The sequence below is a fragment of the Aethalodelphis obliquidens genome, unplaced genomic scaffold (assembly GCF_003676395.1).
Source record: "Aethalodelphis obliquidens isolate GAN/ISIS:26980383/991018 unplaced genomic scaffold, ASM367639v1 scaffold72, whole genome shotgun sequence".
NCBI lineage: Eukaryota > Metazoa > Chordata > Mammalia > Artiodactyla > Delphinidae > Aethalodelphis > Aethalodelphis obliquidens.
Window position 1 is genome coordinate 6102750 of NW_020838016.1, and position 27159 is coordinate 6129908.

At 37.4% G+C, this 27159-nt stretch overlaps 1 protein-coding gene across 5 annotated transcripts in view; it reads right to left on the reverse strand.

Annotated features, from left to right (window-relative positions):
* PIK3CB (phosphatidylinositol-4,5-bisphosphate 3-kinase catalytic subunit beta) overlaps positions 1-27159 on the reverse strand; it is a 195775-nt gene that overhangs the window by 31137 nt on the left and 137479 nt on the right. For all 5 annotated transcript variants that reach the window (XM_027091692.1, XM_027091695.1, XM_027091693.1 and 2 more), the window contains 4 exons: positions 18150-18338; positions 13919-14040; positions 10524-10667; positions 9172-9271 (listed from right to left, as the gene is read on the reverse strand). In XM_027091692.1, the coding sequence (XP_026947493.1) occupies positions 9172-9271; positions 10524-10667; positions 13919-14040; positions 18150-18338 (555 nt within the window). The remainder of the gene's footprint in view (positions 1-9171; positions 9272-10523; positions 10668-13918; positions 14041-18149; positions 18339-27159) is intronic.

The window sequence follows — 27159 nt, forward strand, 5'->3', positions numbered from 1 at the left end:
TTCTCCACTGTACATTCCTGCCTCCTTTATCAAAGATAAGGTGACCATATGTACGTGGGTTTATCTCTGGGCTTTCTATCCTGTTCCATTGATCTATCTTTCTGTTTTTGTGCCAGTACCATACTGTCTTGATTATTGTAGCTTTCTAGTGTAATCTGAAGTCAGGGAGCCTGATTCCTCCAGCTCCGTTTTTCGTTCTCAAGATTGCTTTGGCTATTCGGGGTCTTTTCTGCTTCCATACAATTTGTGAAATTTTTTGTTCTAGTTTTATGAAAAATGCCAGTGGTAGTTTGATAGGGATTGCATTGAATCTGTAGGTTGCTTTGGGTAGTAGAGTCATTTTCACAGTGTTGATTCTTCCAATCCAAGAACATGGTATATCTCTCCATCTATTTGTATCATCTTTAATTTCTTTCATCAATGTCTTATAATTTTCTGCACACAGGTCTTTTGTCTCCTTAGGTAGGTTTATTCCTAGATATTTTATTCTTTTTGTTGCAATGGTAAATGCGAGTGTTTTCTTGATTTCACTTTCAGATTTTTCATCATTAGTGTATAGGAATGCCAGAGATTTCTGTGCATTAATTTTGTATCCTGCTACTTTACCAGATTCATTGATTAGCTCCAGTAGTTTTCTGGTAGCATCTTTAGGATTCACTATGTATAGTATCATGTCATCTGCAAACAGTGACAGCTTTACTTCTTTTCCGATTTGGATTCCTTTTATTTCCTCTTCTCTGATTGCTGTGGCTAAAACTTCCAAAACTATGTTGAATAAGAGTGGTGAGAGTGGGCAACCTTGTCTTGTTCCTGATCTTAGTGGAAATGCTTTCAGTTTTTCACCATTGAGGACGATGTTGGCTGTGGGCTTGTCATATATGGGCTTTATTATGTTGAGGAAAGTTCTCTCTATGCCTACTTTCTGGAGGGTTTTTATCATAAATGGGTGTTGAATTCTGTCAAAAGCTTTCTCTGCATCTATTGAGATGATCATATGGTTTTTCTCCTTCAATTTGTTAATATGGTTTATCACATTGATTGATTTGCGTATACTGAAGAATCCTTGCATTCCTGGGATAAACCCCACTTGATCATGGTGTATGATCCTTTTAATGTGTTGTTGGATTCTGTTTGCTAGTATTTTGTTGAGGATTTTTGCATCTATGTTCATCAGTGATACTGGCCTGTACTTTTCTTTCTTTGTGACATCCTTGTCTGGTTTTGGTATCAAGGTGATGGTGGCCTCGTAGAATGAGTTGGGGAGTGTTCCTCCCTCTGCTATATTTTGGAAGAGTTTGAGAAGGATAGGTGTTAGCTCTTCTCTAAATGTTTGATAGAATTCGTCTGTGAAGCCATCTGGCCCTGGGCTTTTGTTTGTTGGAAGATTTTTAATCACAGTTTCAATTTCAGTGCTTGTGATTGGTCTGTTCATATTTTCTATTTCTTCCTGATTCAGTCTTGGCAGGTTGTGCATTTCTAAGAATTTGTCCATTTCTTCCAGGTTGTCCATTTTACTGGCATAGAGTTGCTTGTAGTAATCTCTCATGATCTTTTGTATTTCTGCAGTGTCAGTTGTTACTTCTCCCTTTTCATTTCTAGTTCTATTGATTTGAGTCTTCCCCCTTTTTTTCTTGATGAGTCTGGTTAATGGTTTATCAATTTTGTTTATCTTCTCAAAGAACCAGCTTTTAGTTTTATTGATCTTTGCTATCGTTTCCTTCATTTCTTTTTCATTTATTTCTGATCTGATCTTTATGATTTCTTTCCTTCTGCTAACTTTGGGGTTTTTTTGTTCTTCTTTCTCTAATTGCTTTAGGTGCAAGGTTAGGTTGTTTATTCGAGACGTTTCCTGTTTCTTAAGGTAGGAGTGTATTGCTATAAACGTCCCTCTTAGAACTGCTTTTGCTGCATCCCATAGGTTTTGGGTCGTCGTGTCTCCATTGTCATTTGTTTCTAGGTATTTTTTGATTTCCTCTTTGATTTCTTCAGTGATCACTTCGTTATTAAGTAGTGTATTGTTTAGCCTCCATGTGTTTGTATTTTTTACAGATTTCTTCCTGTAATTGATACCTAGCCTCATAGTTTTGTGGTCGGAAAAGATACTTGATACAATTTCAATTTTCTTAAATTTACCAAGGCTTGATCTGTGACCCAAGATATGATCTATCCTGGAGAATGTTCCATGAGCACTTGAGAAAAATGTGTATTCTGTTGAAAAACCGTAAATATTAAAATCATCTATGAAAACCTACGGTAGTTCCTCTGGCAATGCAAATGAGTTAAAAAACTGTAGTGGGGGCTTCCCTGGTGGTGCAGTGGTTGAGAGTCCACCTGCCGATGCAGCGGACACAGGTTCGTGCCCTGGTCCAGGAGGATCCCACATGCCGTGGAGCGGCTGGGCCCGTGAGCCATGGCTGCTGAGCCTGCGCATCCAGAGCCTGTGCTCCGCAATGGGAGAGGCCACAACAGTGAGAGGCCCGCGTACTGCAAAAAAAAAAAAAAAAAAAAAAAAAGGTGTAGTGGAACTGGAAATTATAATACTACAGAGAGCTGATATAAAATTAGGGTGTGATACCACAGAGGCATAGGAATGAACAGCAGGTTAGGAGTGGTGAAACAAATGGCTTTCAAATGAGATAGAGAAGTTAGAAAAGGTAAAAAGGTAGGGGAGTCTTTGCCACAAGGAAAAAACAATGTAGTACCAAAAAGTAAAGTCTGGGAGAGAATATTTAATACTACAGAAAATTTCAGTTAGGTGGACTGAATATACTGATTTCAGTTTATATCAGCTAGATGAAACTACCCTGCTGATACTTACAGCTTACATACTGTAATACTTACAGTCACATACAGGTTATGGTCTACGTTTACACCATGGCAATAATAAACACCTCACTTCTCTAACGTGTACTCATAGGCTTAGACACACTAAAAAGTTAATAAATCCCCCAATACTTTCATCAACGCTGAATGATGCCTGTGAACTCTCCTATATCAACCAGACTGAAATTGATTTTCCCCTGGCTTCCCCAAAGGGACCCATGGCTTTTTACTATAGCAACTGCACACTGGGGGAAAGGAAATAATCAGAACTTTCAGGGACTTCTGGACACTGGTTCTGAATTGACACTAATTCAAAGAGATCCAAAACATCAGAGGTCCACCAAAGTAGGGGCTTATGGAGGCCAAGTTAACAATGGAGTTTTAGCACAAATCTGTTCCATGGTGGGCCCAGTGGGTCCCAAGCCCATCCTGTGGTTATTTCTCTAGTTCTGGAATGCATAGCTGAAATAGATATACTCAGGAGCTGGCAGAATCCCTATGTTGTTTCCCTGACCCGTGGAGTGAGAGCTATTATGATGGGAAAGGCCAGGTGGAAGTTATTACAACTGTCTCTTCCCAAGAAAACAGTAAAAACATTCCTGGAGTAACTGTACATATTAGTATTATCATCAAGGACTTGAAAGATGCAAGGTGGTGATTCCCATCACATCCTCATTCATCTTGCCTATTTGGCCTGTGCAAAAGATAGATGACTCTTAGAGAATTACAGTGGATTGTTACAGCATTAACCAGGTGGTATACCAGATGTAGTTTCACTGCATAAACACACCCCCGATACATGGTATGCAACTACTGATCTGACAAGTGCTTTTTTTCTCCGTATGTGTCAATATGGACCCCCATAAGTAATTTGCTTAAGTTAGCAAGGCCAACAATACACTTTCATTGTCCTAACTCAGGGGTACATCAATTCTCCAGCTCTATGTAATAGTTTAGCTTGCCGGAACCTTAATCGACTTTCCTTTCAATAAGATATCATGCTGATCCATTACAGTGATAACATTGTGCTGACTGAACCTAGTAAGTAACATGTAGCAACTACTCTAGACTTAAAGAAATTTGTATGTTAGAAGGTGGGAAATAAATCCGACAAAAATTTGAGGCCTTCAATCTCAGTGCATCTTCTAGGGTTAAAGTGGTATGGAGCCTGTCAAGATATCCCTTCTAAAGTGAAGAATAATTTATTTGCTTACAACCAAAAATAAGGCACAACACCTAGTGGGCCTCTTTGGATTCTGGAGGCAACATATTCCTCATGCACTCTGGCCTATTTACTGAGTGACCCAGCACCTCAAAAGGTGCCAGTCTGTTTTTTTTGGTTTTTTGTTTTTTTTTTTTTGCGGTACGTGGGCCTCTCACTGTTGTGGCCTCTCCCGTTGCGGAGCACAGGCTCCGGACGCGCAGGCTCAGTGGCCATGGCTCATGGGCCTAGCTGCTCCGCGGCATGTGGGATCTTCCCAGACCTGGGCACGAACCTGTGTCCCCTGCATCAGCAGGTGGACTCTCAACCACTGCGCCACCAGGGAAGCCCGAGGTGCCGGTTTTGAGTGAGGCCCAGAACAAGAGAATGCTCTGCAGCAGGCCCAAACTGCCATGCAAGTTGTGGCCACACGATCCAGCAGACCTAATGGTGCTAGATCTGTCAGTGACATATAGGGATGCTATTTGGAGCCTTTGGCAGACTCCTATAGGTGAATCACAGCACAGGTCCTTAGGATTTTGGGGAAAAACACAATCTACCATGTCCTACTGATAACTACTCTCCTTTTGAGAAACAGCTCTTAGCTTGCTTCTGGGTTTCAGTAGAGACAACGCTTAACCACTGGCCATGAAGTAACCATGCAACCTGAGCTGCCTGTCATGAACCAGGTGTTATCTGACCCACCACACATAAAGATGGGCAAGCACAGTGGCACTCCATCATCAAGTGAACGTGGTTATATACGAGACTGGGCCCAATCGGGTCCTGAAGGCACAAGTGACATGAAGAAGTGGCCCAAATGTCCGTGGTTTCTCACTCCTGTTATACTACCTTCTCTATCCTATCCTGCAGCATGGCCTCATGGGGAGTTCCTTATGATCAGCTGACACAGGAAGAGAAGACTTAACCATGGTTTACAGATTATTGGATTACAATAGGTAGGCACCATACAAAAGTGGACAACTGTGGTACTAGAGCCCCCTTCTGGAACATTCCTGAAGGACAGTGGTGAAGGGAAATACTCCCAGTGTGAAGAACTTCAGAAAGTGCACCTGTTTGTTCACTTTGCTTGGAAGGAGAAATGGCCATATGTGCAATTATATACCAATTCACGAGCTGTGACCAACACTGGTCAGAGACTTAGAAGGAACATGATTGGAAAACTAGTGACAAGGAAATTTAAGGAAGAGGTATGTGATAGACCTCTCTGAATGGGCAAAAAAATAAAAGATATTTTTGTCCCACTGTATGCTCACCAAAGTTTAACCTTGGAAGATTTTTATAAAGTGGATAGGATGACCCATTCCATGTATACCAGCCAGCCTTTCCTCAGCCGGTCACCATCCAATGGAGAACAGTGGCAGGGATGGAGGTTATGTATGTGCTCAGCAACATGAACCTCCACTCACCAAAGCCCACCTGCTACGGCCACTGCTGAGTGCCTGATATGCCAGCACCAGAGACCAACACTGAGCGCCCAATATGGCACCATTTCCTGGGGGTGATCAGCCAGCTATGGAATGACAGGTTGATAACATGGGACTGCTTCCCTTCTGGAAAGGGTAGTACCTTATTCTTACTGGAACAAACACTCTGGATATGAATTTGCCTACAATGTTTCTGCCAAAACTACCATCCATGGACTTATAAAACACCTTAGCCACCATCATGGCATTCCACATAGCATTGCTTCTGATCAAGGAACTCATTTCACAGCAAATAAAGTACAGCAATGGGCTCGTGCTCATAGAATTCACTAGTCTTACCATGTTCCCTACCATTTAGAAGTAGCTGCCTTGATAAAACAGTGGAATGGCCTTTTGAAGACAATTACAGTGCTGGCTAGATGTGAATACCTTGCAGGGCTGGGGCAAGGTTCTGTAGAAGGCTGTATATGCTCTGAATCAGCATCCAATATATGATGCTGTTTCTCCAATAGCCAGGATTCACAGGTCCATGAAGTGTGAAAATGGAAGTAGTACCCTCTCACTATTACCCCTAATGACCCACTAACAAAATTTTTGCCTCCTGTTCCTGAGATCTTATGCTCTGTTGGCACAGAGGTCTTAGTTACAGAGAGAAGAATGATTCTACTGGGAGACACAACAATTCCATTGAACTGGATGGTAAGACTCCTGCCCAGCCATTTTGGGCTCCTCATGCTTCTGGATCTACTGGGAGACACAACAATTCCATTGAACTGGATGGTAAGACTCCTGCCCAGCCATTTTGGGCTCCTCATGCTTCTGGATCAACAGGCAAAGAAGTACATTATGGTGCTGGCTAGGATGATTGATCCTGACTTCAAAGCAGAAATTAGGGAAGAGTATGTCTAGAATATAGGTGATCTCTTAGTATTACCATGTCCAGTGATTAAGATCAATGGGAAATTACAAATCAATCCAGGTAGGACTACTAATGGCCTAGACTCTTCAAGAATGAAGCTTTAGGTCATCCCAGCATGTAAAGAACACAACCAACTGAGGTGCTTGCCGAAGACAAAGGGAATACAGGATGGGTTAGAAGATGGTAGTGATAAATACCAGATATAACCACGTGATCAGTTACAGAAATGAAGACTGTCATTAATATCTTATTTTGTTATGAATATGGGTGTATGCACACATATATACACACATATAACAAATATCTTTGTTTCCTTCTCACTCTTATTCCCTTAACATGTAACATAAGATACATTAACTTTATATCATTACTTAAATCTTAATATTTAAGTATTATTAATTTTACAACATACTATTTAATTTACAGGGAATTAAGGAGAAGAACAAACGCCACTCAAGGAGATTATCTCCTCCTCTGAGAAAGAAGTTAATGAGTAATTGGTGGTACTCAGCCTCGTTGTATCATGTTAGGTGGAATTTTGACCTTGTTATTGGCTTTATTTAGAGATTAAGTAAGGGTTTAAGGAGCTACATATGGATGCCAAGTTGACCTGTGATGGCTAATTTTACATATCAACTTGACAGGGCCACGGAGTGTTCAGATACTTGGACCAACATTATTCTAGGTGTTTCTGGATGAGATTAACATTTGAATAGGTAGACTGAATATAGCTGATTGCCCTCACTTATGTGGGTGGGCCTCATCCAAACATTTGAATAGAACAAAAGGCAGACCCTCCTGCAAGAAAGAAGGAATTCCACCTGCCTGACTGCCTAGAGCTGGGACATTGTTCTTTTCCTGCCTTCAGAGTTGAACTGAAACAATGGCTCTTCTTGGGTGTCAAGTCTGTCTGCTTTCAGACTGGTACTCATACTGTTGGCTCTCCAGGTTCTCAGGCCTTCAGACTCAGGCTGGAACTACACCAGCTCTCCTGGATTTCCAGCTTGCTTGACTGCAGATCTTGGGACTTCTTGGCCTCCATTATCACATGAGCCAATTCTTTACAATAAATCTCAATCTCACCCACCTGCCCCCTTCACTCTATATAGACACAAACACAATTGTCTCTCTGTAGAGCACTGACTACCACACTCTCCAACTAGCTAACCAGATCATCAAAACCCACAACAAGTGTCACCTGCACTGTAACCTCTTGCCTAATGCCCTAAGCTAGAATATGTGCCTCTTTTTTCTGCTACCATACATAATACTCCCATTAATAACACTGCCATCATAATATCACTAATTTGTGTACCTACTCTGTGGAATATAAAATCCTTGATGACAGCAACATAGCTAATATGACTTCACATCACCAACAGCAACACAAACCCTAGCATATAGCAGGTTCTGAGTAAATATATATTAAACCATTTTAAAAAATCTTCTTGAGTTATGTTAGATAATACTCAATTTAGGTAAAACTATTGCTAGAGAACAAGAGCATATCGTTGCTATCTGTCAATGAAGGATTCCAGCATGAAGAAGCTAATACAGGGCTGCTTTACCTGACGGCAGAAACGCTCTCATCTCATCCTTCAGGGGACCAAGAAGACACCAACAAATCAAGCTTGGGCCAAGGTTATGTTTCTCATTTGCAAGAAAGCTCTTTAAAAACCATTACTATTTGTAATTACTTAGAGGTATAAGTCAGGATTATCTCCAAAATAAAATAAACAAATAACTGGACACTGAGGCAACTGTCAACAATAACGCCCGATGAAATTCTGTGTTCAATAAAACAGCATCATGATTCTGTTTAATGGCTTATGTTTTATTTTAGCTTCAAAGATACATTTATACTGATAAAATGACATTGTTGTCTATTTTGTAAAATGGATCTATCTTTGAGTTTTGATTTAAAAAAGAGAGGTTTTGCTTAAAAGGTTTGAAAACTCCCGGTATAATAAAAAGAGATTTAGTTTTATAGTTGGACAGAGAGCTAAGTCTGAAACTTACTCTTTTACTTAATAGTTGTGGGTTTTTAGGCAAGTTACTTAATCTCTTGGAGAGATTGTTTTTTCACCTTGTCAAATCCAGACAGTAACAGTAAATACTGTGGCACATTATTAGGAGAGTAAAATAGCATACTTTAAACACTTAGTATACTTCCTGGCATACAGTAAGCATTTAATATCTGACCTATTACTATCACTAATAACTCATCACCTGAAATGATTAGAAAATGAAGGCCTAGGAAGAAAATGAGGGAATGTGGGAGAGCATCACAATTTCAGGCATGTATATATAGTTTGAAAAAGCAGCTTGAGGATTCTGAATTCTGGAAGCTGTAACACCTATAAACTTAGGTGTCAAAATATCTCAGTTTAAAACAAATGGCAGAGCGTATGATTCATAAATACTATACTAACTGGAAAGAGTAACTCAGGGGTATGGAAAAACAGCGTCTAAAGATTTCATAATCTTTGTTACCATCAAATCCATTGTTAAGCATGTCTAAATAGGTATTTCCTACTAAAATTTAAGGCATGGTGTTAATACTATAAGGAATCCTAATTTTCCGATAGCATTCAATTAATAATATTCTGCTGAATTTGTTGAAACTTCATTTCTTGGCTTACATTTTGATTAAAAAATGTATTAACTGGGTTCAGTTATTGAAACTTCTATGAAATACTGTGATAGGAGAACTAGCATATGACACAATTTATCAAATACCATGTGACAAAGTGAACATGAAGATTAAAATAAGCTGATACCTGCTTGGAAAGCGCTTTCATGTGACCTACACTTCCCCGGCAGTATGCTTCAAGGATGACACCAAATTGTACTGAAACAGCAGGAATGTGCACTTCTGACCTGCAGAAAGTTAATATTATGAAGATTTATCAAACACTTCAGGTCACCAAATAAAAATACTGACTTCTTTATTCTATTATGAAATTAACTTATTATGCTAATCAAAGAAAGGGAGAACACATCATCTTGTACACAATCACAGATGGGATGCTCAACTTTTAATTCTTTAAACACTACAGTTCAAAAAGATATGTGATTTTATCATTAGTTAATTGTTTACTCCAAGAAATCCAAAGTTACCACATCTTACTTGTTTTTTGGAGTGAAATGGTAATACTACCAATTTATAGACAACTCAGACGAAACACAGGTCTGACTCAGATCACACAATTGACTAATCCCTCAATTAGCTTCTATGTGATTTTTTTTTTCACTTAAAGAATGGTGTACACATTTGAAAAAGGAAGGAATACCTTATTTTGTTATTCCTTGAGGGATTTAAAAATAAGAAGATTGAAATGGATGAGAAAAGAAGACAAGTTAAAAACAAGAAAGGAAAAACTATGGATAATAAAGAAATCAAGATTCAGAAATATAACTCCTAAAATTAACATCAAAATACTATACAGCTTATTTTCCTTAAGAAGCTTAGCCAAAAAGGAGAAAAGTTATTTTTTTCTGTTAATGATTAGCTTCAGTACTCTGAAGTCCAGATGGAAAAAAATCACAAATGTCCAAGTATAGCGTGAGAAATGAGGAATTGACAACCTTCCTAGGCAACAGAAGAACTTTAGTTCTCTTTCCCTATTTTACTCCTATATAAACTTGGTTTAATAAGATTCATGTATTTCTGAAAATGACCTAGTTAATAAAGAAGCTAAAAATAAAGTTGCTGTTGTTATAGGAAAACTTTAAAATCTTTATTTATGCAATAGTAGCAATGATGATACCACTACCCAATAAGTACGTTTTTAGTCCAAAAATATTAACACAATAAGTAAACTTTACTGGAAAATAGCAATACATTATAATAATAATAATTATTAATTATAATTATCATAATAAAAATTATTAATTTCAGTTATAAATCAAGGAGGCATAAAGGGACACTTATCTCAGTTACTTTGCCAAATCATGAAAATTGAGAGTCTGGGTATCAAGAAATAGGAGTAGATACCAAGAAAGCATAAATGTTATGGATGACTCAGAAACAACTAAAGCAGCTAGACTGTTTTACTACATGCCCTGTATTATGCTGGTTAATATTTACAAAAGCACGTGGTGGATTTGATTTGAAATATAAAAGACTTACCTAAGGTGCCAAAATAAAAACTGCCCTATCCTCCGATTAGCAAGTGCTCTTTCTAGTAGGAATCTAGAGAGGGCACAATCAAGAAAAGGCTCATATTTTAAAACTTGCACCAACTGTAAAAGATATTGAGAGAGTTCTTCATCACTGAAAAAAACAAAAGACACAGTAAGTCACTCAACAATCGGTGCTGGAAAAACACCCATTCCTATCAAACTTATCAAATACTAACTTACTGAAACACAATGGTTCTTTTGGGTCAAGCTTGGGGCACACTTACATTCACTGTTTCACTGTTACAATAACATAAGAAAAGCTGAGAATTTCTGATGTGCAGAAGAGTGAAAAGGAGCAAAGAACAGATATATGGGGCATTTTTATTAAGTTAACTAGGTTTATACAACTGATGATTGCATTTATAATCAGCCGAGAGTTATAATAAAATTAGGTAATAGTTTTCTGATCATGCTGAAAAAGTTACGTGCTCAGTCAACCAACCAGCTTTTTAAAATACAAATTCCATCAGTACTTCAACTTATTTTCCTTTCATATCATTGGGATTAAGTAATTTTTGCTCCAGAAAATGAATGAACAATTAAAATCTTCAAATAGTTTGAAGGATAAAGAGTGTATTTGTAAGTGGGAATGGATTCATTGAATTGACATACTATTGTAATTAAATGAGCTGAATTAATTAATGTTCGGGCTCTCTATTTTGTATCCATCTCCAAACCATTCACATGTAAACACACTCCCATCAAAGGCAATTCCAGTAGTCAGGTAAGATATGCATCCCAAGTCCTCTACTTGGTGACTATAGTCTTGGACAACAAATGGTTAAGCAGTAGTCTAAAGCAGACCTGGGAATGAAACCTAGGATACTGACCTGGGACTGAAACCTAGGATACTATACACCAGAAAAAACCTCATACCAGAAAATTTAACATAGGAAGACACATTAGAATTACCTATATGGAACATGGGGATCACAGCAATCTCTTCCTAGGGATCAATATATTTAAGAAAAACACTTAGCTCAGTCCAAGGGGGGCCAGGTAGCCCCTCCCCTTCAGATCTCCAATGCAAACAGAGAGACTGAGGAACAACTGGGAGCCTCATTTTTCAAAACTATCTATAAAACCATCTTAAGTTTATTGTAAAATCCATGCCCACTATAAAATCTATAAGTAGTGTAAAAGATAGAAGTATAGAAAAGAAGAGGCTTCCTCTTTCCTTACACTTCTTATTTCACTCCCCCAAAATAACCACTGTTAAAGAGTTTGTATAATTTGTTTTGGAGAGCACACAATTTAAAACATAAATGATTTATTTTAAAAAGAAGAAAAGGAAAAAAATGTATCACAGTATCCATAATTTTCTGAGAACTTTTGTTTTTCAAATGACCATATGGTATAACCCCTCATTTCGAGGCTAGTAAGAAAATGGATAAACCTGAAAATGCCCATTGTCTAAGACTGTCTCAATAATGACATTTCATCCAAGAAATCCCATAGATTCTCACACATGTACTACCCTAAAGAGATTGTACAAGCATGTTCACTGTAGCATTGTTTGTTAAGAGGGAAATTTTGAGAAAATTTAAAATGTTCCTCAATAGAGAAATGGAGTAAATACGATACATCTCTATGAAAGAATATTACACAGTAGTGAAAGGAATAAACTACATTTATATGTAACAGGAGAGACTGACCTCAAAAACCTAATGTTGAATAAAGGAAAAAAACTATGTAAAACAATATATATGGCAAGACAAAGCTGTGTGATTTTTAAATGTACAATATTATCCCATATCTGTATTTTATAGATATATAAATGTGGTTAAAACAGAAAATTATGGTATAGAAGGATATACACCAAATTCGTGATAACAGTTGCCTCTGGGAAGTGAAAATAATCAGGATTGAGTAAGGAAACTATGAGGACTTTAGCTGTAACGTTAATTGCTTTAAAATACAAACTTAGGGCTTCCCTGGTGGCACAGTGGTTAAGAATCTGTCTGCCAATGTGGGGGACACAGGTTTGAGCCCTGGTCCGGGAAGATTGCACGTGCCGCGGAGCAACTAAGCCCGTGGGCAGCAACTACTGAGCCTGTGCTCTAGAGCCCGTGAGCCACAGCTACTGAGCCTGCATGCCACAACTACTGAAGCCTGCGTGCCTAGAGCCCATTCTCTGCAACAAGAGAAGCCACCGTAATGAGAAGCCCGCGCACCGCAGTGAAGAGTAGCCCCCGCTTGCTGCAACTAGAGAAAGCCTGCACGCAGCAACGAAGACCCAATGCAGCCAAAGAATTAAAAAAAAAAAAATTTTTAAGTTTAAAAAAATAAATAAAATACAAACTTAAAAAAAGTCAAAAATATTAACATTTAAAAAAAGAAAAAATATTAACATTTCTTAATTGTGGGTAATGGACAGAAAAGAGTTAACAGAGGAGCAAGCCTGACTGCTATCCTTTGATAAAGCATGCTTACAAGGTTAGCCCTTGACCGGCATCTGGGAATGTAGATTTCGGAAGGCTTCCCACCACCTTAACAGATAAGAGTGGCTTACTATGCCTAAACTGTTTTTGCAAACAGTATGTTTTATGCTCAACACGCATTTTTGTTCCGGGAGTCTAGAATTTGGGAATATGCTAGGCAGAGGGTGCTCATGTGACTAGCACTGCCCTCCCCGCAAAAAAAACCCTGGCCACCAAGTCTGTAACAAGCTTCCCTGGTAGACAGTATTCAGGTGTGCTGTCACAACTTGTTGCTGGGGGAATTAAGTGTATTCAGTGCGATTCCACTGGGAAAGAACTCTTAGAAGCATCTCCCTGGTTTCCTCCAGACTTTGCCCCATGAATTTTTTTCCTTTCCCAGTACTGCTCTGTATACTTTTTATGTAATAAATCTTAGCCAAGGGTGACTATATGCTGAGTCCTATGAGTCCTTCTAGTAAGTCATGGAACCTGAGGGTGTTCTTGGGGACCACCCCATGCAGTTTTTGCTTGCTTTTTTGTTTTATCATATAGAGTGGGGACTTCCCTGGTGGCCCACTGGTTAAGACTCCACGCTTCCACTGCAGAGGGCGTAGGTTCGATCCCTGGTCAGGAACTAAGATCCTGCATGCGAGGCAGCCACGCCAAAAAAAACAAAAAACAGAGAGAGAGAGAGAGAGAGAGAGAGAGAGCGAGAGTCGGGGAGGATCGGAGGAGATGGGGCGGGGTGGGGGGAGAAAACAGGAGAGACTGTGGGAGAGAGTGGGAGGAAGGAGGGAACAGATGCTTTGAACTCGGTCATTCCTATCCTTTTCCTTTCTTACAAGACATTCAAGCAGACATCAACTTCTCTTCCCACCCACAAGTTATTCCTTGACCCAAAAAAGCCTCCTGCAGGAGATACCTCATCTGTTGCAGACAGCCCACAGCATATTCTCGCACGTACTGATCTGGATAGTTGAAATCTAGAAGCTCCAGGGCCTCCCGGGGGGGCAGTTTAGGCCAAATCTGAAGTAGTGCCTGAAGCTGTTTAAAAATTGAAACTGGTTCAGAAATTATAGGAGAGAAAAGTAATCTACTTTTCCTTGGTACACAGGAGCAGAGATGGGTCAAAAGAAAGGAGAAGCATACTTGCAGTTACTAAGGCCTCAAAAATCCACTGTTGTTAATACAGATTAATAAAGATTGTCTCTGTTGAAAGATTCTATCGGTAAGCAAGTGAAAAAGTTATTATGTACTTACCTGGAGGTAGAATGATACACTGAATATATGAATTCTACAATCATTAAATAATTTTTTAAGGGAAAAAAAGATGGGGGCAGAAGGTAGGGGGAAAGGTGAGAGGAAGGGGAGAGGGGAAACAGTAGAGGGAAATAATCAAGAAATACTTAAAGGTCAAATTCAAAGTACAAATATAAGCTGCAAGGCTCAAACTAATGAAAGGCAATTTATATATAAAAAAGTGCATTATAACAACATAAAATTATCTTGAGGAAGTTTACTTTTAGTTCTTAATATTTTTAAGAGTATCACTTTACAAAACTTTATTGACTATAACATGTTTAAATCCATTAAATCACAGTACCTAGTTATTTTATATACACAAGATAAATACAGCCAGTTTCCCACTTACAGATGCCGCTTAGAAATGACCTAGATATAGGATAAAAAAGAATCCCATGGGGGAATGAGCTGGGAGTACTGGTGAAGGGTGGGTTCAGGTGGACATGGCCACATCTTTGGAAACCCTAGTTCCAGAAAACCCAAATCTCTAGAAAGGATTCTTACCTGCCTCCCATCAGAACACAGTGAGACTCATCAGGGTTGATTTTTTTTTGAGGGTCAATTTTGGGAAGAGTCCCTTCCTCCTCATGGTTTTGATATATTTATAGCTTACATTCTTATCAGGGATGGTAAGTGGGAAGAAAAGTGGTTATGGAGGAAAGCAAAACATTTTTTGATAATTATGATTTGTGGCCCTCCGAAGCTCAACCTTCTCGGACAAAATCTTATTCCTTAATATCTGATTTATATTGTTGGGTTTTCTTGGGTATCACTTATGTAGCACTGACATCAAGTCCAAGGAAGAAACACAAAATGTATGCAAGATGAGAGCTACAAGAATATGGCAAATAGATGGCAATGGTTGGAGGCTTTTCTCTCAGTTGCCTGCTCAATCTCAAAGTCATGTTGCAAGAGATGGCTTGCAGTACCTGCTGCCTGCCTTGTCGTTTGTCACTTGAGCATCTGCGAGAGACCTGGGCTTTGAAAATTACATAAAAATAATTTACATTTTATTATTTTAATTCTCCAAATTATTCAACCTCTCATTAACTTGTCAAGTGCTCAAAAGTCAATATCTAAATGAGTATCTAGCAGCTAAGTTAAAAGGTATCTTCTCATATGAAGCAAATTTAGAAGTTAAGTTCTCTAATGATATAATTTTTAAAAAATTAATTTTCAATTATTTTACATTAGCAGAAAAAATAACCCTTTTGAGTAATTTTTAAAAGTTGACTGCATTGCCTTTTTAATATATATTTACATAAATTACTAACATGGATATGAAATGTGATACATTACAATTTACATAATGAATTACATCAGTTATTCAACAAATACAACAAAATGTTAGTTTTTACATTTTAACTTTTACCTTAAATTTTGGTTCAATTATTCTTAAACTTGTACTGAATAAAAAGATTGTCTTATACTTGCTCTTTTAATATACAAAGTACATATATGCATACACTACATAGGCAAACATACACTTATCTGTGGTATCAAAATCCCATGGGGATGGGGCTATTGGGGAAAATATGTAAAAAGGGTCCTAAGGAGTGTAATAATTGAACAAAAGTTTGAGCAATACTGCTTTAAAGATATGAAACACCTACATCACCCCACGTTTTATCACTGATGGGGCTCCCTGCCCACTTTCCCCAAGGCCCTAATGGACTAGTATTCCTCCTTATGGATAAAGGGGACTGTTTCTTGAGGGTCTGAAATGATAGCTAAAAAAAACCTCCTAGCATCCCCAGTTAACACGTGGAATATACACTGCTCCACAAAAACAATACTGTAAAGGATAGATAATGTTATGTAATACCAGAGGTTCAACTATGGTATAGGTTAAAAACAGCCCTACTATTGAAAAGTTATAACTTTTGCTAAGATTATTAAATCATTAAATCAATAATATAAACATAAAATTAAATAAATTACCAAAACTCATCTCTTCAGTTTGGAGAAAGCTATGGAAGCAAACAGGGAAGGGAAATCTGACTCAGCCATATAAATAGTGAAAGCAGTGCTGACTAATTAATTACCTGTCTGCTGCAAGAGACTATTGAAACCCCTTCTGCAGTATGCCAACAGAATGTTTTCCTGTGGATTAATGGGAGGCTACCCTTCTATAGAATTTTCACCAGTGGCATATGCCTGCAGAATATGTGCACCAGGTTCTGACTCTCCACTTCTCTTAGGTAGTCAATTCATTGAAAATACAGTTTATATTCTCTTATACCAGTTCAGTGTAACTGGCAATGGGATAGGGCTGGGGGAGAAGCCAAAACACATTACTTTTTATTCCGTTGATTTTCTTTTCTAGACTACTAAAGGGGGGGATTAGGATCGTGAAATTCATACCTTCCTATACTTCCTTACACACATTTAGGTTTTTCTATAAGAATATTAAGTTACACTACAGACTTTCTTCTACCACAATGGAGGAAGTTAAGTTATATCTGAAAACAATGCTTTAGATTTACTCATGGAAATGAGACAAGTATAGTAAACTAAACTCCTCAGTGTAAAAATTTCTGCCCCTGGGGTTCGAATAAAGAAATATTAAGCCTGAATTGTCTCATTCCATTTTCTGACAGTTGACATACAAAACCTCCCTCTCAGATATCTTAAGAGAACAGCAAGAAATTTTTTTCTATTCTAATTATATGCAAAATAATAATACGATGCATTTCTTGGATAGGCACTTAGAAATGAATGCTATTCATTGAGAAGTAGGCAAATGTGCCAGTTAAAAAATGCTTATATTCAACCATTGGGGGGGTTCATAGAAAACTAACCTTGAATTTAAATAAATAAATGGTTAGAAGACAACTGTGTCAGAACAATTAAAATCTATCTAGATGACAAAAATAGTTCCTTTTCAGAGTAAGTAATTTTCATGTGGTCTGTGTAACCAGTTTAAACAAGGCACATCATATAATTTTGTAACATGATTCCAAAAAAATTGTTAGACCCTAGGAATAAACTCAAAAGAAATACTTTCTAAACTTAATTTACGAAGTAAAACAATAAAATCAAAGATTTAAAAAAAATATACCTGATTAAAAGAAATATACATTTCTTGACTAAATTTTTAAAGTCATTATGGATTTAATAAGACAAGAAAAATTTTTAAAAGATCAGTTGAATTCAAGTAAGGTGAATAACATTATTTTAATATGCCAAATGTATTCATTCTGATTAAGAAATAATTTCAAGAATCTTTCTGTAGAGCACTGATAACCAAGTGAATTTAATAATGCCAGTGCTTTTTCACATAGTCTTGAAAATTAAATCAAGTAGCTAAAATTTGGTGGCTTTTTTGGATCAAACATTTGTTCCCCTTTTGCTTTTCTGCTTAAAGACAAATATTCATCAACACTGACCAACTTTAAATAAACAGTAAAATTGATCTGAATGGCTTATGATCTAAAATGTTAACTTTTACAAATAGAGGTAATTTTCAAACAATACATATTCATTTTAGGACACTCACTGCAAAAGGTCTTAAGATTAAAACCTTGGAGTTCATTGATGAAACTGTTAGAAGTAGCCCAGAACCTACCACATGCTGGTAGTAATTACAGATGATTACACCAAGACCTAAGTCTTAATTATCTTTAGTAAAAGATATAGAAAACCTACCCGGAATCTGGGATTTTGAAATCTTAAAACTTTCTGGTTTACCATTTAGACCAGAATATGTAAGAGTTGAAAACCTCAAAATTTCTCCTGCAGAAAATTACCCAACCTTTGGAAACATACCTATATAGGAAAGGACAATTTACACGAAATCAACAAAGTAACATATACTGCTGAATGGAGTTACAGAAATGATCTTTTGTTACCTGAGCAACATCCTCAAGTTTATTCCACTTGATTGACAGCAGTAATTTTGGCAATGACTGTGGGAAATTCTCTCTGCAGTCTTGTCGCAAAGTCCAAATAAGATCCATTTCATTCTCACACAGCTGAGACAACGGATCCCTGTCCAAGATTTCTTTCAGTACAGCAAGAAACTTCTTTCCACCTCGACTCTAAGAAAGTAAAATTACTCATTACAGAACAAAACTGTGTAAACATCACGGGCAGACCTTGAACACAGGAGTTAGAGGCACCAACCCCCAAGCAGTAGAAAATCCCTAAATTCATAGATTCAACCAACCACGGTTCACGTAGTAATGCAGTACTTGTTTATTGAAAAAAATCCACTTGTAAGTGGATCTGCACAGTTCAAACCCATGTTGTTCAAGGGTTAACTACACCATGAATTTTTCAACAATTTATGAGCTTTAAAATTTGAGATATTAACAATCTAATTCCGTAAAAAGTTGGATACCCCTTTTAAAGTTTTTACTAAACTGAATATTAAATTAGTAAGCTAAGGATGAAGGAAAAAATTATTCTCAGTTTTTTAAAAGAAAAAAGAATACTGTTAAAAAATCCGTATGCAAACACTAGGTGGCAGAATTGTAATTTGGATTAAAAAGAAGTCATTATTTGAACTGAGTTTCTCATCTTCCTTTTTTAATTTCTATAAAGAAAAAAGCAAAATCAAAGATGAACCAAATTTATAGTTTTAAAAAAAGTTAATAGGTGCCTTCTTGGCTCTGAGGCATTAAAACATTTAGAGTAAGGACTGAAACTTGGCTAAAAGTAAACATAAAAAAAATACAGTTATCCCATTTTCTTTCCCAATCCTTATAAGAATATATTAAAATAAAGAAAATGGACCATACTATATTTTGGATCCAGACTCTGAATTACACTAACATTAAAAGAAAAAGGGGGGCTTCCCTGGTGGTGCAGTGGTGAAGAATCCGTCTAGCAACGCAGGGGACACTGGTTCGAACCCTGGTCTGGGAAGATCCCACGTGCCGTGGAGCAACGAACCCGTGTGCCACAACTACTGAGCCTGCACTCTAGAGCCCACGAACCACAACTACTGAGCCTGTGTGCCACAACTACTGAAGCCTGCGTGCCTAGAGCCTGTGCTCCACAACAAGACAAGCCACTGCAATGAGAAGCCAGCGCACCGCAATGAAGAGAAGCCCCTGCTTGCTGCAACTAGAGAAAGCCCGCGCGCAGCAATGAAGACCCAATGCAGCCAAAAATAATAAATAAAAGAAATTTATTAAATAAAGAAAAGGAAAAGAAAAAGGTACATTTCCCCATACTTAAAGAAAAACTAAACCATTTAGGCGAAAGCATATCCCTTCCTTATCCCCCATCCTCACAAAAAAATCTCCAGAATTATCTGACAAGATTCTGTAAGGATTTATGTTCCATTAGCATATTATTTTGTACTTGAAATTATTTTAACTGGGATTTCATATAAACATTAAAATAAATAAAAGTCATATCACTAATTTTCTAAAGTAGTGAGATTCAAAATAGTATATGCATATGTAAAAATAATTAGGATGACATGATTGTCTATGTAGAAAATATGAAAGAATCAACAAAACCACCATTGGAACTAATAAGCAATTACAGCAATTGTGGGATACAAGGTCAATATATAAAAGTAAATCCTTTTCTTATGTATTAGCAATAAATAAGCGGAATTTGAAATTAAAAATGCAATAATATTTACATTAGCACCCCAAAATAAGGAAACAGTAAGAAATTAACAACATACATACAAGATTTATATGAGAAAACTACAGAACTCTTATGAAAGTAATCAAGGAATTAAACAAATGGAGATATATTCCATGTTCACGGATAAGAATATTGTCAATATTCTTATCCATGAACTGACAATCACAATATTGTCAGTTCTTCCCAACTTAATATCAACAGATTCAATTTAAACCCAATTTAAATCCCAGTAAGTTATTATGTGGATATCAACAAACTGATTCTAAAATTATATGGAAAGGCAAAAGACCCAAAATAGTCAACACAGTATGGAAGAAGAAAGACCAAGGTTGAGGGACTTCCCTGGTGGCGGTTTCACATTTCCTTATTTTAAAACTTACTACAAGGACTTCCCTGGTGGTGCAGTGGTTAAGAATCCGCCTGCCAATGCAGGGGACATGGGTTCGAGCCCTGGTCCGGGAAGATCTCACATGCCGCGGAGCAAGTAACCCTGTGCGCCACAACTACTGAGCCTGCACCCTGGAGCCCGTGAGCCACAACTACTGATGCCCGCACGCCTAGAGCCCATGCTCTGCAACAAGAGAAGCCACCGCAATGAGAAGCCTGCACACTACAAGGATGAGTAGCCCCCACTCGCCACAACTGGAGAAAGCCCGCACGCAGCAAAGAAGACCCAACGCAGCCAAGAGAGGTCCATGTACCGCAAAAAATAAATAAATAAAACAAACAACGCTGAAGGACCGACACTACCGGATTTAGATAAAAATAAACGTGAAAAGCAGAACTATAAAACTCCTAGAAGAACACAGGAGAAAATCTAGATGACCTTGGGTTTGGCAATAACTTTTAACCTATAACACCAAATGCATAATCCGTCATTGAAAGAATTGATACCTTGGACTTCATTAAATTTAAAATTATCTGCTCTGCAAAAGACGCTGTCAAGAGAATGAAACAATAAGGCACAGACTGGGAGAAAATATTTGCAAAAAGACATACCTGATAAAGGACTGTTATCCAAAATATACAAAGAACTCTTACAACTCAACAACAAGAAAACAACCAGACAAAAAAATATGGATTAAAGACCTGAACAGACACCTCATCAAATAAGATATACGGTTGGCAAAAATATATATATAAAATGATGCTTAATATCATATGTCAGCAGGGAAATGCAAATTAAAACAAAAATGAAATATGACTGCATACCTATTAGAATGGCCCAAATCCAGAACACTGACAACATCAAATGCTACTAAGGATGTGGAGCAACTCTTATTCATTGCTGGCGGAAATGCAAAATACTACAATCCCTTAGGAAGACAATTTGGCGATTTCTTACAAAACTAAACATACTCTTACAATACAATCCAGTAATCATGCCCCTTGGCTATTTACCAAAACGAGTTGAAAACTTATGCCCACACAAAAACCTGTAAATGGATGTTTATTTGGCTTTATTCAAAACTGCCAAAACTTGGAAGCAACCAAGATGTCCTTCAGTAGGTGAATGGATAAACTGTAATACAGACAGACAATGGAATATTATTTAGCACTAAAAGAAATGAGCTATCATCCCACAAAAAGACATGTAGGAAACCTTAAATGCATATGACTAAGTGAAAGAAGCCTATCTGAAAAGGCTACAGGTAAAATGATGCTGACTACAACATTCTGGAAAAAGGCAAAACTATGGAGACAATAAAAAGATCAGTGGTTGCCAGGGATAGAAGGTAGGGTGAGGGAATGAATAGGCAGAGCACAGATTTGCAAGGCAGAGAAACTACTTGGTATGATATTATAATGATGGATATATGTCATTATACATGTGCCCAAACCCATAGAATGCACAACAGCAAGAATGAAACCTAAGGTAAACTATGGACATTTGAGTGTTATGATGTATTAATGTAGATTCATCCTTAGTAATACACGTACCATTCTGGTAAGTGATGTTGATAATGAGGGAGGCTATACATGTGCAGGGGCACGGATATATGGCAAATCTTTGTACGGTCCTCCCAATTTTGTTGTGAGTCTAAAATGCTCTTAGCAAAAATAAAGTCTTACACACACACACACACACACACACACACACACACATACTCTCTCTCACATACACATACTCTCTCTCTCTATGTATGATTACAGTTTTATATTCAGAGCCTCAATCTAAAAAGGTATGCTTTATTTTACAAAATTGACTGAGTTTCTTTTTTCTTTGCAAAATGATCATAAGAAGTTATCAGAATTTGAAAATGTAACTCCTACACTTACATATAAAAGTGAAACCTGTTACTGCAAACAACAAAAAGTATAAATTGTTCATGCCGGAGAAAGGCAGACTGCTGTTAGGTTAAATAGCGCAAAACCTAGCAGACTACTGTAATTTCATGGATCAAAATTAGATGCTACAGACCTACTGTAAGTAAATATCCTGAAGACCTAGGAATAAATGAAGAGGGAAGAGCAGGGGGTTAGCTGTATAATTGTAGTGTGATTGTTTACTGAGCTATGAAAAGCACAGCACTGGATAAATCCAAGGTAAACAACTACCAGAAATGTGGCAGTAAGCCAAAAAAACCCACAGAATCTTACATCCTTTTACAAAACTCAAAACAATCAGCAATGAAAAATTACACTGTAGTGTAACTGATGAACTTACACACATGTTAAAATGCTTGCATTAAAATAGTGGTAAAAAGCAATGAAAGTTAACACCTATATTCTCTGCTTTGTTTTTATGTTTAGATTTTTCATAATTATATACACATTATGATATAATAGTGATTACTAACCAAAATAAAACACAACATATATATCTTGCCATAAGCAAATGAAAAAAAAGACTATGGCTCTTTCCCATTCCTTACTGGGGTGGTGGGCCTGGAAAACTCATCTGTCATATTCAGAGGGGCTAGAAACTCAAAACAGCGTGTTAGCCATGTGCTTGTCAAGGATGGAATTAACTATGTGTTGGCCAGACTGACCAACACACAGCTGGGGATGAGACAGCCCATGTAGTCAGGGCTGGTGGGAAAGAGACTGAGAAGATGTTTATATGATTGGGAGATTGATTACAGAGGATTGAGCAAATAAGTAAATATGTTAAGGTTCACAGGAATCCAGACTTCTCACTGTCAGAAAAGGTAATTTAAAATATGTTAAGGCAGAGGCTAGAAAAAAATCCTGTGGTGGTGAATCCAAATTGGATTCATAGTTTTTAACAGACAAAGAAATATATCTCTGTGCTTATATATGCTCAAATAGTATGCAGTCAAACACATACTACCTAGTTCTGTTTCAGGAAAAGGCCTAGATGCAACTGCATGCCAAGGGTAATAAGCATACCCAGTGCCCAGAACTTGGATTCTAAATACTTTTAACAAGTAAAAGGAATCAGATTTTCTGGGAAAAATGACTGAATCCAAAGCTAGGGTAGAGAAAATACCAGATGAGCCTTGGAACACTTTGTTGTACCAGAAAGAAGGAAACGCTCAAAGAATGATAAAGACATGTCAAAAAGACTCAAGACGGAACATGAATGGGTTGCCACTGGCCAAATCTAGGTAAAATCTGAACATCAAAATTAATGACAGTTACTAATTATAAGTCATTAAATAAAACAGAAATCACAAATCCAATATTTTTTTTTAAGTAAGTAAATAAATGGGGGAGAAGAAAAACCTCGAGCCTATGGTATGTCAACTAACAAATCCAAAAGGAAAATAAATTTGAAAATCAGCACAGCAAACCACTGTAATAATACTGGTTCAGGCAAGATATATTAATATTAAAACAAGTGGGTGAAAGTTAGATGTGAAACAGTATGTTTACTTAGTCTCAAAATATGCCCACAAACTACTTACTTATTAACTTTACAGTAGAAAAACCTAGTAGACACTATCCTAACCAAGTGATAATAATTAACGTCAATAGTAATAGGACAGGTTGACATTGTTTGCCTTTGAGTGAAATGCAGTAAGAACAAACTACCACTTCAATCTATTTATGCTAAAAATGCATAGCTGGAATCTGATCATGACAAAACATTAGGCAAATCCAAACTGAGTGACATTCTACAAAGTAACCGGCTTGTATTCTTAAAAAACATCAGAGTCGTTCGTTAAAGATAAGGAAAGACTGAGGAACTATTCTAGAATGAAGAAAACTAAAGACACACGTTAAAGAAATGCAACAAGTAATCCTGAGTTGGATCCTGGACCTATAAAGGACATTATTGAGACAACTGGCTAAATATGAATGGAATGTGTGAATTAGACAACAGAACTCTATCAATATTATTTTCCGGATTTTTATGAATTGATTCTGGTTAGTTATGAGAATGTCCTTGTTTTTAGGAAATATACACTGAAGAATTAAAGGATAAAATGTCATGATGTATGCCACCTCATCTCAAATGATTCAGAAAGAACTGAATATACACACTCAAAACAATAAAACAAATGTGGTAAAATGTTAACTGTTGCGGAAGCTGGATGAAAGTTGTATGGGAATTCTTTGTACACTTCTCCCAAGTTTTCAGTGAGTTTGAAATTTTTAAAAAAATGTTTGCTCTTTCCTTCCCTAAAATTGAAGGCTGTAAAGACCCCAAATCATTCTACTAAGAAAACATTCTAGGTAGATCCCCAGAACCTCTGAACTAAAGGCTGAGTCATCATCTTCATTAACAAAAGCCAGCCATTAAGATTTGGTTTCTCAGCCCCCATGCTATCTTGTTGTAGGAGGATGGTCCTGTACATGGTAGACAGTTTAGCAGCCCCTGAACTCTACTCACTACGTGCCAGAAACAACCTCCCATGACTTGAGATAACTAAGAAAATTTTGAGACAATGCCAAATGCCCCACTGAAGGCAAAACAGCCTCAGGTTGAGAACCACTGGATAGGAAGATCAAAAGCTGCCAATTCAATAATCATAATTCACAAAGATCACATTTTTTTCTATTCTACAGACCCACGATCCTTGGCAACCACCTGTTTAAAAAAATGCCAACACTGGGACTTCCCTGCTGGTCCAGTGGTAAAGAATCCACCTTACAATGCAGGGGATGCAGGTTCGATCCCTGGTCAGGGAACTAAGATCCAACATGCCATGGGGGCAACTAAGCCCATGAGCCTCAACTAGAGAGACTGCGTGCCGCAAATTACAGAGCCCATGGGCTCTGGAACCCTCACGCCACAACTACAGAGCCCACGTGTCCTGGAGCCTCCATGTCACAACTAGAGAGAAGCCCGTGCACAGCAACAAAGATCCCATGTGCCGCAACTAAGACTTGATGCAGACAAAAAAAAAAAAAAAAAAAATTGCCAACACCTATTAGGCTTAACACCATCAAAAGAACAGAAGTAGTGGGAAGCATATGGAAAAACTGGAATCCTTTTGCAGTTGGTGGGAATGTAAAATGGTACAGCCACTGTGGAAAACACTGGCAGTTCCTCAAAAAATGAAAAATAGAATTACCATATGATCCAGCAATTCTACTTCTGGGTATATACCCAAAAGAATCGAAAGCAACATCTCAAAAATATATTGTACACTCATGTTCATAGCAGCGTTATTCACAATAGCTAAAATGTGGACGCGAACCAAGGGTCCATTGATGAATGAATGGATAAACAAAATCTGGTACATACACGCAATGGAATATTATTCAGCCTTAAAAAGGAAGGAAATTTTGACATGCTATAACATGGATGAACCTTAAAGACATTACACTAAGTGAAATAAGCCAGTCACAGGAAGATAAAATAGTGTATGATTACATTTATATCAGGTTTCTAGAATGGTCAAATTCATAGAGACAGAAAGTAGAACAGTGGATGTCACAGTCTGAGGGGAAGGGAAAATGGGGAATTGTTTAGTGGATACAGAGTTTCAATTTTGCAAGATTAAAAAGTTCTAGATATCAATTGCATAACAATGTTTTAAGTATATTGTGAATATACTTAACACTTGTGAACTGTACACTTGAAAATGATTAAGACAGTAAATTTTATGTGTACTTTACCACAATTAAAAAAAATTTTTTTAATTCCAAGAGCAGGTTTAAGTTCCTTAGTAAGTGTTGGTAAATTCAAAAATAAATTGTATGTGTGTACATATTATATGTATACATGTTTAATATATATATATACCTATAAATGTACACACAATTCAACAAGTCAACTTACCATGATCTTATTAAGGAATGTAACATGCTCTTGGCATATACATGAAAGTGGATTAAACAGTGGAATGAGAACTTAGTTCTCTTCATTCCTTTCATTCAAAAGACCATGAAGTGCCTTAAGTATTTAAAAATACTAATCAGTGGGACTTCCCTGGTGGTCCAGTGGTTAAGAATCCACCTTCCAATGCAGGGGACGCGGTTTCGATCTCTGGTTGGGGAACTAAGATCCCACATGCCGTGGGGCAACTAAGCCTGCATGCTGCAACTACTGAGCCCGCACACCACAACTAAAGAGAAGCCCGCACCACAACAAAAGATCTCGCATGTTGCAACGAAGATCCGTGGGCTGCAACTAAGACCTAACGCAGCCAAATAAATAAATAAATATATAAATATAAAAATATAAATCAGTAACAGTTCTAGGATACAAGTGAAAATGCATAACATAGGAATCCTTTAATGAGAGAAAGTAGATAGCATCAGGGATCAGATCTGCTGAGATTCAAGCGGTAGTGAAACACACAGTTCCATGAGGCATTCCGGCTCAGAATCAGAGGATACAAGGGATGAGAGGAGGCCAGGGGGAATCGTCAGGGGAGTTATCACAGGATCTGCATATGGAGCAGCTGCTTTGGTCAGGCATGCCCCTTGCTCTGTTTATGCTGAGCTGAAACAGCAATGGGATCAGCCCTAGACTGAGGTGAGGAGCATGGGTACTGAGTCATAAGGAGCCACCTGATCTCAGAAGGTATGGAAATCTTCATACAGGAGACCCATTTTCAGCACAGTCTACCCTAAGTCTTACAGATATTGAACACAGATTACAGCGAATAAGCAAACAACCAGGGAGTCACATGTACAAAAGAGCTAAACTAAGAATCACCAAATATTGAGAAAAACCCATATGAAGATAGATAGATGTCAAAAGCAGAAGCAAGACCACTTCAAAAACAAGATTATTTAATTCCTCAGAGAGAACTAAGGTGACATTATAGCCATGAAAAAGGAATTAACAGAAATCTTTTAAAAGATAAATAAAATTTTAAAAAGAAAAAAGAA